The sequence below is a fragment of the Hippopotamus amphibius genome, chromosome X, assembly GCF_030028045.1.
Source record: "Hippopotamus amphibius kiboko isolate mHipAmp2 chromosome X, mHipAmp2.hap2, whole genome shotgun sequence".
Lineage (NCBI taxonomy): Eukaryota > Metazoa > Chordata > Mammalia > Artiodactyla > Hippopotamidae > Hippopotamus > Hippopotamus amphibius.
The window spans coordinates 92844943-92859254 of NC_080203.1; the positions used below are offsets into that span (position 1 = coordinate 92844943).

A 14312-nucleotide genomic window follows, 5' to 3' on the forward strand; every position below is an offset into this window, starting at 1 on the left:
ATAAAGCAAGGAAACAGAGCAGGCTGATAATATTGGTTATAAGTATATTAAGATAAAATAAAGAAGGATAGAAGACAGGGCAACAGAAGAGCGTAGTGTGACTGGAAATATGAAAAGAAAAAGAAAAGAGAGAAAAAATAGAAATATATAAAAGATAGCGAAGGAAAGAGGGTAGAAGAGATAAAGTTAGCACAACAAAAAACTTAGAAATAGAAATATGTAAAAAGTCTAAAAATAAAAATAGAAGAAAAAATAGAATAAAAGAATAAAAAATATGTTATAACACATGTAGATCCCTTAGGACTAAGATCGTGATTAATTAACAACAGCAGCAAAAAAAAAAAAAAAAGAAAAAAAAAGAAAAACCACACAAACACATATCCAGGGAAATTTTGAAAGCTAGGATCAAATATAATAAAGAGCGAGAATACAATCAGAGAGTGAAGATTCCTAAAACAAAATGAGACAATTATAATCAGAACTAAGATAAAGACCAAACCTAATAATAAAAACCAAAGCAGTGTGTCATCTGGAGAATAAAGCAAGGAAACAGAGCCAAGCGTTAATATTGGTTATAAGTATATTAAGATAAAAGAAACTAAAAAAGAATAGAAGACAGGGCAACAGAAGAGTGTAGTGTGACTGGAAATATGAAAAGAAAAAGAAAGAAATAGAAATGCATAAAAGATAGAGAAGAAGAGAATGTAGGAGAGATACAGTCAGCACTACAAAAAAACTTAGCTAGAAATAGAGATATGTAAAAAGGCCAGTTATGTCGGGATCTTTGCAGTCCTTTCTGGTGTCCGAGGTCATTTGCTGGTGTTCAGCTGGTTCTCTGTGGGAATTATTGCACCTTTTGGTGTATTCCTGATGCATCTGTGGAGAGGGATGCATTCCACGTCCTTCTACTTCGCTGCCATCTTTCCCCAGCCCATTGACTTTTAATACTACTCTTACACTATTGTAAAGAGCATTCAGTACCTGCTGGTTATTGTTGCAGATGATATTTCTCCTGCTGATGCATTTTTTTCCCCAAGATAAACCTGGTTTAACTTTTCTTTCTTTCACTTTCTCCCTAGTTTAGTCAAAAGACCCAAGCAAGTATCTACTAGCATCTTTTATTTAGTATAAAAGCTACTAGAAAGCCAGGAAGTACTGTTAAGTCCAGTTTTCTTTGCCTTTGCTCTCAAGTGGCCAACGTGTCACTTTGTTGACAATTATTAGAGCACTTAATGCTTCATTGAAGATCCATCAAAAATTTCCAGTTCACCAGCTCATTAGCACAAAATGGGGATTCAGGAATCTCTTTCTCTCAGTGTCCCAACTGTGCTTTTATAAGTGTTCCAGCCTTGATGGACTGCTCTAAAACAGTGGATAAAGACCACAGGCATGTGAGAGATGGTTGTTGATTAGTTAGTTTTGAAGGAGTGAAACATAGGTGAAGGCAAAGCACAGTGGGATTATCTGTGTCAGCAGAATGATAATGCATGACTTTGCTAACTGTACACAGGTCACTGAATGTCAGAGCTCCACAGGTCCTCAGAGACCATGTTTTACCAGTAAGGGTAAAAGAGGCCAAGAAAGGGGAAAGGGACTTGTCCAAAGTCAATCAGCTCTTCCCAACTTTGCAGAAACCAGCTGGCTTTTGGCTATATGACCTTTATGCAATCAATTTTCAATTACTTGGGCCACTCACTGCTAGTCCAGCAATCACTTGGATAATCCAAAATGACACATAAGTTAACCATGGTTTACATTGGGCTTTGTGGTGTGTGTTTATACTGACATTCCAATGCGTCTGGGTCCAATCTGAGAATTCACAACACTTCAAATGAAACAAGAAAGCCACCCTGAAGAGCTGATTCAGGAAGAGCTGGAAAGTTGACCAGCCTTACTGAATGGACAACATCAAATGATGCTATACAGCCCTCTCAAGCAGGACATGTTATTCTCAATGTGTTTGTTGATTCACACCTCTCCTGTGCCCCAGCCAGTGTTTTGAGTGGCACAGTGGGAAGGGAAAACCAAAATCTTTTATAGAATATATATATTGTTTTTCCTCCTTCCTTCCTCCTTCCCTTCCCTTCTCCTTGCTAGAAAAGTGAACAACTGCTTTATCTTCTATATAAACAAATATGTGGTTGAGCCATTGACCTGGAGAACTGGCTGTCAGGATGCCAAACAATAAATGGAAGACATGCTGGATCCCAGGAATCTAGAGGTGGAGGGAAGAGGAGGAAGACCAGTGAGCAATACTTTTTAAAACAATCCAGAAGTTAGAAGTCTAAGAAGGAATCTGTTGTATAGTTCAGTAAATGCCCTGGGTTTGGGAAAGAGCTAGTTTGGGGTATAGTCCAAGGGCTCTTCAACCAAATGGAGTTTCATTTCCTGATCTGGACCTGTTTATACTTTGGGATTGTGCTGGGTGCCCATAATTTGCTGGTTTGTTGTCTGCAAATCCTCACACTTGTGCTAACATGGAGTTATTATTATTCATGTTCTATAGGTGATGCTGCAGGTGACTAAGAAAAGGCATGGAACAGAAAAAGGAGCATGGACAATTGGCTTGAGGCTATAGTCCAAGAAAGAGCCCCTGCAAGGACTCAGATAGTGGCAGACAAAGTGGCAGTAGGGAATGCAAAATGCTTGATCTTTTGTTGCAGCCATAATTAAACATTTTAGTTTAAAAGGTACCCCTCTTTCATTTTCTGGTCTAGAATAGACAAATCTTGTTGATATAACAAAGTGCTTAATTAACCCAAGGTGGTGCTTAATATCAATACATATTGAAGGAAAGACTTGCTATGGTTAATGGTAATATGGATAATTGAGTTATATGAATTTAAAAATGGGTAGAGTGAATTAAGACTAATGTACATCAACGGGAAAAATCTATTAGCATTCATTAGACTCTTGTTTGTGGTTCTTTGTTAGCCTAAGGAAGCCCTTTCAGCCTGCTGATGCCTATTGAAAGTCCTGTCTGATGCTGAGGGCCTTCCATAGATGCCAAAGGAATGAGTCATTCAAATAGAACTTCTGAAATTCAAATACAGCACTTTGCTTCTTTCTTTTTCTTTTTTCTTTTCTTTTCTTTCTTTTTTTTGGCAGCAGTGACTGTGAAGTAATAATGATAATGACAATGGAAATAAGAATGTGATCCTAATTAATTTGCTGAGAGTTGTTCCCCATTTACCAATATTGGCTTCTTTTGTCTTGAGAGGTGGCCCAGGTGCTGGAACAAAGGTATATATATTCAGTGTCACTTGGCTAACCTATGATTTGTCAGACAAAGGTTAATTAAAAAAAAACTGTTGGGTTAGCAGCAATAAATTTAATATCAGTCTGTGATTTAACTCAGAATTTCAATTTATTTGATGGGATTTTTAAAATCCTGAATTAACATTTGTCTCTCAACTCAGGAGGTCTCATCTGCCAAATTGCACATGAGCTGGCCAACCTAAAGCTCAGCAATATTCTAACTTACACGGTGTGGGGACAGATTGGAGGGATGCTCTAAAAGACTGAAAGAAAGATTGAAACAAGAGTAGAAGTAAATGTAAAACCACCTGCAACAAAGACCAGTCCTTAGTTGCCTCTGAGAGAAACAACCAACCAACCATCTCTTCCTGATTCCATTAGTGGGTTGAACCTTTTTCACCTGCCCATTTCCATGGACATATGGACTTTAGAAAGTAACCCACCCCTGAATCTGGGAGCCATGGGTGCTTTGTTCATTTCTGTACCTCTAGCACTTAGCATGTTCTCCCCTGCATACTAGAAATTAACCAAAGACTTGAGGATGGATTAATGGATGGATGAGATGACGCCTACCACCATGGATAGAACTGATGTTCCAAAAGGTAGAGCACACCTTTGTGATAGAAGATATGTTACATACAAAAATAGCCATAAGCAAGGATCCTTGGGCGGCATTTTGTTTTGTTTTGCTTTTGCCTACCCCAGTGGCTATTATTTCATCCTTTGCTTTCAACGCCCACCCCCCAGCCTGACTACATTCCTGCCAAGATTGCCCTTGACCAATGGAAATTCTGTAGGCTATGGTGGAACAGTGAATACCCATGTTCCCAGCTTTTGGTCAGTGCCCACTGTGTGCCAGACACTGGAAGCACTGTGCTGGGCACTTGTTGAAGAGATATATGTAAATGATCAGTTACTTTGTATCTTTTAGATTTGCAATTCTACTCACAGAAGGTTGAGCTGGAAGCCATTTTCAGGGTCTTTAGAGTCAACCCCTTGCTATAATAATTAGAGCTCACGTTTATTGAGGACTTACTGCTCCAAGACACCTCATATACTAACAACCCTGTGAGTTAGGGACGCTTATTATCTGTATTTCACATATGTGGCCATTGAGACTTGGAGATATTAGGTAACTTGCTCGGGGTCACACAGCTAGGAAGTACTAGAGCCAAGACTCACACTCAAGTTTGTCAGATTTCAGAGTCTGTCCAAAGAGAGAAAAGGATTTGCCAAAGGTCATTTTGCTGGAGCCTAGTTCTTCTGGCTCTAATTTGTGTACACAATTTGCTATTCCATGCCCATACTGTGGAGTTCCTTCAAACATTGTTTTCTTATTTAGAAGCAAATGGACTGTTGATTCCTCTAGGGCAAAGATTGCATTATGTGTTTGTTGCTTTCTTCCTCAAGGGCTTTCCCAAGCTTTGCCTTCAGTAAATAATGGCCTGTAATCAGCTTCTTAGCTGCTCCCTGGAGCATCTTGGTGCCATCCCCCAGGACTACTTGTGGCTCAGAAATTGGGAGGAGCCAGGAAGTAGAATTTGGGGGAAGGAGTCGCCTCACCACCTGCTTTCTGTTTTGTTCTCTGCAACACAGATTGAAGATGGAGGCAAGGCAGCCTTGTCCCAGAAGATGAGGACTGGTGATGAGCTGGTGAATATCAATGGCACTCCATTGTATGGCTCCCGCCAAGAGGCCCTCATCCTCATCAAAGGCTCCTTCCGGATCCTCAAGCTGATTGTCAGGAGGTAAGGTACAGAGAGCTTTGCCGTAAGGTGCAGGAGCCGCTGAAACCATTTGGTTAGTAGTAAAACCTCAATAGAGGCATGTCTCTATCAGTATCAAGGAAAGAGGTGTTTCATGTGAACAGAATTTTGCAGACAACTGAAGCAGAATGGCATAAGATAAGGGGCCTTTGGTTCAAATCCTGGCACTGTCACATACTACCCATGTTGTCTTGGATAAATTTATTTTACCTCTGCAAGACTCAGTTGCCTTATTTGCTTTTGAGAGAACTAAATGACTCAGTACACACCAAGGACCTACCTAAACCAGAGTTTTTCTGTCCCTTCCTCATAAAAGGCTGCCACTGCTGAACCACATAGATTTAAAGAGACCCTTCTCCCAGCCATGGTAGGCACTCTGGAGGTTGTGGCAAACTCTAAGATAGGAAGCCTGCCCTTGAGGAGTGTACAGTCTAACAGGGGAGAAAAGACACACATATGACAAATTAATTAACAATACATTTTTTAAAGAAAGCCATAAAGGGGATTCCACAGGGTGAAGGGTGATTGTCAAATGGATTGTTCAGGTGGAAATTGCTGTTAGAGTTCAAGAGAAAGAGAAAGCACTTCAGAAGAGATGGTTAGGATAAGACTTCATAGAGTAGGTGGAATCTAAGCTAAAAGATGGGTAGATTTTGACAAAGAAACCATCAGGAGGGGAAAGGCTTTCCAGGTAAGTAGAGTGGCATAAGCAGGAGCAAAATAAGGACATATTTGGAAGACAAGGGCAGTCACTCTACTGTTGCCGAAGCATCTGCCTATTGGTGAGCTTTTCATAGGTCACCCTTTCATTTTGCTGCTGTATCTTTGTTCTGTACTACTGGAGCTCATACTTTTCCCTTTCTATTAGTTTGTTTCCTTTATCCTATACACATGCCTAAGTTTTTCCATCTTACTATTTTTATTAGAAAAAAAATTTGTGTCTTCCTGTAATCATACTTCCCCCTCTGGCTTCTGCCCCATCTTCTTTTTGTTCATATCCAGATACCCCATTTCCTTGTTCTTTTTCTATCTCTCTTTTCATTTTTTAAAATGAGATTCCTCTACCACCTGCTCTTCCTCTGCCCATCCCTTATAGGTTGGTGTTTCCCCTAGTTCTACCCTTTCTAATTTCATTAATATGCCATGGAAAATCTCACCCAGTCCCCAAGTTTCAATTATCATCTATATGTGTATGACTGTATCTCTTATGCTCCAGACCCCTATAACAGCTTCCTACTAGACATTTATACTTAGATGTCTCAGAAGCATTTCACACACAGCATGCTCAGAACCTAATACATCATCTTCTTTTCCTCTCAAGCTCTTTATCTCAGTGACTAGGACCTCCATGCCCTTAGTCAACCAAGACAGAAGCACAGAAGCCATCTTTAATTCTTATTGTTCTCCTGCTCTATATCCAAATGACTTATCCTGAGGAGAAAATACTTAGGGGGAAAGTTTTTGAGTTAGTAGGATCCCATTGATTTATTATATTACCTGCTGGTACCTTAAGACTAAGCCAGGCATGCCTATGTACCTAGGTAAGAGGTGACATGTTAAATAATGCCTTATAGAATAGACACATTGGCATTGATTCAATATTGGATAGGTCATAATTTAGGTTTTAAATAAGGTTTCTTGAAGGGGCAGCTTGGTGAATTTGGAAGTTTTGTTTAGAAGTAGACATATGTATGCTACTTCCTAGTTCTGTCACATGGGAAATAATAGTTCCTATATAATAGGATGATGATTAAGTGAGCCAATTTATGTAAAATGCCTTTAACATAAGTTCTCAGCGAATTTCAGTCCCATTCCTCTCCCTATGGTATAACAAAAACATAACTGGAGTAACTAACCACCACTATGAAGTAAGGAAAGCATCAAACTGTATTGTGCTTTGCAACCTAACCTTCAGAAACAGGATTTTCTGGGAAACCATTAGGGGTGAAAGAGATCTGACAGGAAATAAAGCCCCTTGAGAAATACTGGTTATGAGATACCAGCACTTAGAAGGACTGTAGACACGATCCACAGTGGCTTCTGATCCAGTCATAAGAATGAGAGTGTTCAGGTGTGTCACTCACATCCTCCCTTGGTGAGCTCCACGTCCTCTTTCTCCCTGTTGTGGTGACATCTGCCACTACCAGTCACTTAGGAGTGGCTATAATTATGGCCTTGGTAGTAGGGCCCTTTGGTTTTCATGGTGTGGCGGGTCCTGTGGCTCCATAAACCTATGTTGTCTACCCTTTCAGCTTCCCCCCCTCAACCCCTATTGGAGGAGGTGGTCAATGACATAATTTATTAGATGATGCTGCCCTCTTGTGGAAAATTTAACCTTCACCTATGGACTACCCTGGGGATGCTATAGGACATTTATTCCTTTCTTAGTCCAAGTTATTCTTCTAATTTATGAGAGAACTCTTAGCACATGAAAGAAATGTGATCTCCCTGAAATTTAATATTTAGCCTAGTGTTTTATAGGAAGGTAACAAGTCTGGTTTGAGTAAAGCAATCAACTGACAAAGATTCAACACTGAGCTTTAGGTCCAGGCTTAACTGTTTTGGGATGAATATAAAGAAGGAACTTCAGAAAATGACTTATTCTGAAAAGCCAGCCCATTATTCCCCCTATATTGCTTTTTAGATAATGGTTAACTAATTCAGAAATCTAGGTATTGTCCTCAACTCTTCTCACTTGCCTCAACCCACTTAAATCCAAGTTATTCCAAATCTTGATTATTCTACTTGCTAAAAGCCTCTCTGTAGCCTTTGTATTAATCCAGTTGTTCATTATTTCTTATATGAACTATTGTAATGGTCTTCTCACTGGCTTCCAATCATTCCATTCTCCAAATAAGCATCTGATCTTGTCACTTATCTGGAAAAAAAAAAAAAACAGGACCAATAACCATACAGTCATATTAGTCCCAAGAGATTCATTTTATATTGATAGAAGATACAAACTATATTAAGGATTTGTATTCATGAAGCATTTTTTGAAAAAAATGTATCTAAATATGTAAAGAAAGAAATCTGCAATACAAGAAGAAAAATTATAGAAATATCCACATGGGAAACTTGAACATAATTTAACTATAGCAGATAAAGTAGACCTAAAATATTTACTTCAAAGGTTTGCAAACCATAATTCATAAGGTCTAATTAATACATGTCAAAAATTATATTTTATAAACAGTGAATACACTATCTTTTCAAACATTCCAATAACATTTAAAGAAATGATCATATGTCACAAAGAAAACCTTTGCAAACTCTTGCAAGTAGATGCACTTTCTCTATTCTCTGATGATAATGTAAAACTTTCATAAACTTGAAAACAAATTTAAACAAAAGTCTTCAATTGAATATTTCAGAACACATTTATATGCAAGTATTAGCTCAAAGAAACACTGGCAGACTAATAAAAAATAATAAAAGCGAGATCACGACTTAAATCTTTGAGAGCAATATTCAGGAATAAATTCATAACCTTAAATATTTCATTATTAAAAATGAAGAATGAAATTATGTGACTAAGAATCCAATATAATATGAAGCCGGGGGTAGGGTTATTTTAATGAGGGAATGAATTAAGCAGATAAGCCTCTAGCAAATTTAATCAGGAAAACAAAGATGAATTATAAATAAAATTTAAATGATAAATGGAATTTAACAACAAATACAAAGGAGATTTCTTAAATTATAGGATGCTACTAAATTGTACCTTAATAAATTTGAAAATCTCAGAGAAATTTAAAATATCTAATAAAATGATAAATGGCAAGCATTATTGAGAAGTTGCTAATTAATGGACCTGTAATTATAGAAACATTGAAAACATTTATCAAAGAGAAACTTCTAAAAATACTTTAAGGTCAGGTGTATTTATCGGTGAGTTCCTTCAAACTTTCTAGGAATAGCCGAATTCAATTCTATAGCAATGTTATGCAATTGAAAATCCTGCGGAGTTATTCACATTGGATTTGAAGGTAGCATCACTCTGATACCAAAACCTGACAAACTGCTCCAAAAAGAACATTCACAATTTGTGAACTTAGATGCAAAACCTACAAAAGAAATTCTATCAAATCTACTTCAATAATATTAGACAATAACAATTCATTGAAAATGTTGAAAGATAATTTTTAAAAAGGTAAAATCTTAATTCTCATAGTGATAGAAAAATGAACATGAAGATTTTTATTTAACACTAATGAGGAATTGTAAGGTGTTACAACCAGTTCAAAGGAGAAGTCAAAGAAGCACAAATTTAATTTAAAATTAACACTAGACCACAGTAACCAATGAGGAGCTATAAGGAGAAATATATCCCATTCACAGTAGCAACCAAACACATATAATTCTTAGGAATGACCTTAATAGGAAATATGTATGAAAGAAAGAGGTTGTATATGCTGGACATTACAAAACTGTACAGAAAGAGAAAATGTGTAGATGTTATTTTTTAATCACATGGGTAAAGTCCCAGGGCACTGTTGTAATGATAAAATTAAAAAGCAAGACACAATTTGATGGATAGTATATACACGTGCTCTGGTTTAGGCATGCTCTCCACAGACAACTTCCAAACCATTATTCCTCTCCCCTCACGCAAAAATCCCTTTAGAAATTCAAGCAAGCAGGCTTTATTATTTTCATTCCCTTACCAATGTCATCTATCAGCCTCCCACTTTCGTTTTATACTTGGCACCTGCTTTACCATCATCTTCTCTACGCCAGTTCCTGCTGTTATATTGAAAGCTTTCATTGTTCTTGTAGAGAATCACAAACTTTAGTCCTGTGGGCCCTTGATCTTAACTTCGTAGATAAACTCTTCTATATCAGCAGCTCACTCCCCTGACTGTACCATGGACCATGCCAACATTTCAGTCAGGAAATATTTATTGAATGTCTAACGTAGGCTAGCGTCTGGTGACTCAGTCATGGAATCCTGACACCTTCCAGTCTGTCTCTATTGGAGTTCCTTATCTGAATCACAGAAGAAAGAAGGTTGAGTAACTATTATCTCAATTTTCCCAAGGATGGCACATAACTAGGAGTGTGCTAGATGCATAAGAGAGAAGTTAATTCATTACATATAATGGATTCTTCAGGGCTGTGGTTCTCATTGGTGAACATCACTTAGGAACTTGTTAGAAATGCAAATTATTGGGCACTTCCATAGACCTACTGAATCAAAACTCTGAGGGTGGTACTCAGCAATATATTTTAACAAGCTTCCCAGGTGAAAAGCTTACACTTTGAGAACCACTGTCTTGAGGCCTTAGGGCTTAATTCTCAGGAATCAGTTGAGAAAGACTAAATTCAACTCTCTGATAACAACTTTACCTCCTTCTAGCTTTCACACATACCCCATTCTCTTTACAGCTGCTCTTCAATATCATCAAGGCCTCAAATATAATTTTCTCCTATTCTGTCAGTCTTCTTTTGATCACCATTGACCATGACTGTATTTACTCTACTCACTCTATTCATTTATCTGAGCAACCACATTCATTCATGGTTTTAACTACCACCTCTGTGCTCATGACTCATCTCTCTAGTTCTGATCTCTCCCCAGAGCCCATATGCACAGCAGCCTGTTAAAAATCTCTACAGGAAAACCCAACAGAAATTGAAAGGCAGTGTGTGTAAATCTGAATCATTATCTAGCTTATAAAACTCTCTCCCCTTCCAATAGCAGTTGGTGGTACTTTCATCCATCTAGCCATCCAAGTGTGAAAGCTGAGTCATTTTTACTCCTTGTTTTCTCTCACTAAGCCATGTAGATTTGACCTCTTAGACACTTCCAGAATTTATCCTCCTCCCTCTATTTCACCACTATTGCCCGTATCATCTCTCCCCTAGACTATTTCAGTAGTCTCTTGGCTATCTCAGATCTGTCTGCCAAGGTGTTGCCACAGAAATAAATCTAAAATACAGATTCAGTTATATTAACCCCCTAGAAACTTGTCGGTGGCCTTCATCGCCCAGAGGCATGGTAAATAAGACATTGTATATCTTCATCCCTACCCATACCTCCAACTTCATCTGACCCTTGTCTTTTGTACTAGAGCAATACCATTCCCTAAGAATTTCATGCTGTTTGTTACCTCTGCTTTCTACTTGGAGAATAGTTTCCCCTTTCTTTCCTTAGTTAATGCCTTCATATTAACCTTTAAGATTCAGCTCTGGGGATGTTTCTATGATACTTTCTTTGATGCCTTGTGTTGAGTTAGGTGGACTTTCTGTGGCTCCCATAGGACTCTAGTAGCGTTTATCGTATTGTATTGAAGTAATCTGTTTCTACATTTGTCTTTCCTATTAGACCAGACCAGAAGTTGGCAAACTATAGCCCATGGGCTATATCTAGCTCATCACCTGTTTTGGGGTGGCCTACTACTAAGAGTGTTTTTAAAAATGTATTTTTAAATGGTTGGGGAAAAGTAACAAAAGAAGAATAGGATTTCATGATGTGAAAATTATATGAAACTCAAATTTCAGTGTCCATAATAAAGTTTTATTGTAACAGAACCATGCCTATTCATTTATGTATTGTCTGTAGCTGCTTTAACACAATGATGGCACAACTCAGTAGTTGTGACAGAAACTGTATGACCTGAAAAGCCTAAAAAATATCACTTTGCCCTTTATAGAAAAAAATGTGCTGACCCCTGGACTAGAACAACCATTAGGGAAAGGGCTGTTTTGGATTCATTGTTGTGTCCCCAGCACCTAGTACACCTTACGGCACATAAGAAAGACTTGGGATTTTTTTTTTTTTTACACATCCTGATGTAGGGAAATAGAGAATATGATTAATTGGTCCTCTTGATAGTTTTCATGGTCACCTAAATTGGCATATGAGATTGCAGTCAGTCTCTTATGAGTATGATTATTTGTGAGCCCGTTTTTAACTGATCAACTCTGGATACACTGATCCAAGAAGCCAAAAAATCTGGTTTTTGTCCCTGTAAACCTGATGGCCAGATCTTGTACCAACATGATTAGGAAAAGGAACTACCATATTTTAGGGCTTTGTCCAGGCTACCTGCCAACCTCCCTAACCAATCTTTCTCTGTCATGATTATGCCCCCACCATCTACAATTATTAAATGGAAAGGGTTAAACTGTTAAAATTCATTAAAACTGTATTTGTCCTGTCGTGTATTAATATATCAAGGATAGGAGGAGCTTCACAGTTGACATGGTGTTAGAGAAGTCCTGGAAAGGCAAGAGATGGGAGAATCAAAGTACTATTAAAAAGCAGGGATAGGTAAACTATGGTCTGTGGCAAAATCTGGCCTGCCACCTGCTTTTGTAAATAAAGTTTTATTGGAATACAGGCATGTTCATTCGTCTACGTGTTGCTTCCATACCACAATGGCAGAGTTGAGTATTTCCATCGGAGAACATATGGCCCTCAAAACCTAAAATATTTACTACCTGGCTCTTTATAGAAAAAGTTTGCTAACTCTTGGTATAAAGCATCCTCTCAAAAGATCTTGAGTCTATCTAAAGGTTAAAAGGACTGAAAGAGAACCACTCCTGTCTACAAGTGAGACTGAATACAAAAAAAAATCACAGAATGTTTAAACCAACAAATGTGAGGCAGACTGATGAATTCCTGAGATTCAATTATTCTTTTGCATTTGGGTGATGATGTGGTTGGTAATAAGGCAAAATGAATTGTATTTGTGTTCATACAAGTATGTGTTTGCTTGCTTGCGTCCTCCTATTCAAAAGATACACAAACTAGTATATATAAAATAAACAAGGACCTACTGTATAGCACAGAGACCTACCTTCAATATTTTGTAATAACTTAAAATGGAAAAGAATTTGAAAAAAAAATATATATATATACATGTATGTTTATATGTATGTATATACACACACAAACATATATAATATATATATGTATCTGAGTCACTTTGCTGTATACCAGAATGTAACACAACATTGTAAATCAACTATACTTCAATAAAAAAGATATTTTAAAAAAATTTTTATTGGAGTATAGTTGATTTACAGTTTTGCATTAGTTTCAGGTGTACAGCAAAGTGAATTAGTTATACATATACATTAAAAAGATATTTATTGAGTGCTTCTGTAATCTAGATACTGAGCTAACTGCTGGGGATACCATAAAGAATAAAACAGACACATTCCCTGCCCATATGGAGCTTATAGTCTATTGTGTTTGACCCTGGCATGACTTTGAACAAGTTTACATAACTTCTTTTAGCCATTCTTTTCCCTCCTGTATAATGAGAATGCTAATGCCTCTTTTGCAAGTTTGTTGTAAGGATTAAATGATATTTTATATATATATATATATATATATATGTTTCCCAAGTCATTCAAAGAATATTTGTCAAGTGCCAACTTTATACTAGGCACTATTCCAGGTATTGGTGATACAGCAGTTAATACAACAGATTTAAAGAGAAAATCTTGCCCTCATGGAAACTGCATTTTGGTCAAGTACATGAAAGTACCTGAAGCAAAGTAGGCATTTGATGACTGTTCTTTTTCTTTTCCTAAATAAATAAAAAGATTGCAATCCTTATCCTTCAGTACTAATTTTAGCAGGGAGTACAATACCAGCTAAAACTTCATTACACAAATTTCCTTTCAATGGCTAGCACTTTTGACCACATAAATGAGGTGTTATCATCAATCGTAATAATGTCAACCAGAATACTCATTAGGTTGGATAGCACACATTGCGAAAAACAACTAGTTCCAAACTGGTTTATTTCTCATTCCTTGAATGTGCCTCTTTGCCTTTTTTATGTTGTTCCTTGACCTAGAAAGTTTTTCACCCCTCTCTGCTGAACCAAAGACTGGCCATAAACTAAAGTCAAGCTACAGTCAAAGGAAAATATACTGTCAGAGCTAAAAGGGGTCTCTCTAATCACTGTATTCAGCAATCCCATTTTATAGGTGAAAAAATTGATGCCCAGGGTAGGAAAAGACTCTGTGTTCACATAGCTTGTAAATGACAGAGGGAGGACTAAATCAGCAGCTTCTGCTTACCAGTCCAGCATTCTTTTCACCATTTCTGGGATGTCTCACATTTGCTACCTCCTCTAAGAAACCTTGCTGCACTTAAGGGAAACATTGTCTTCTTACACTCAAAATACATTCACGATCCTCTCCTTTACCTTATCTTTTCCCTCTGCCAACTCTTTTATGAATTGATCCACATCCAAGTGCTTCACCTCTCTCCTAGATGCAAGAGACTGCCACATCCCTCTGCCCAGGTTTACCTTCTTTCTGAGC

The 14312-nt window shown here is 37.5% G+C and overlaps 1 protein-coding gene across 7 annotated transcripts in view; it reads left to right on the forward strand.

The window, feature by feature from the left end:
* The window catches only part of SHROOM4 (shroom family member 4), a 395362-nt gene that overhangs the window by 111020 nt on the left and 270030 nt on the right, over nt 1–14312 (forward strand). For all 7 annotated transcript variants that reach the window (XR_009050305.1, XR_009050303.1, XR_009050304.1 and 4 more), the window contains exon 2: nt 4855–5006. Coding sequence is in view for 3 of the 7 variants with exons in the window: in XM_057718525.1 (XP_057574508.1) it covers nt 4855–5006 (152 nt within the window). In the remaining 4 variants the exon portion in view is untranslated. The remainder of the gene's footprint in view (nt 1–4854; nt 5007–14312) is intronic.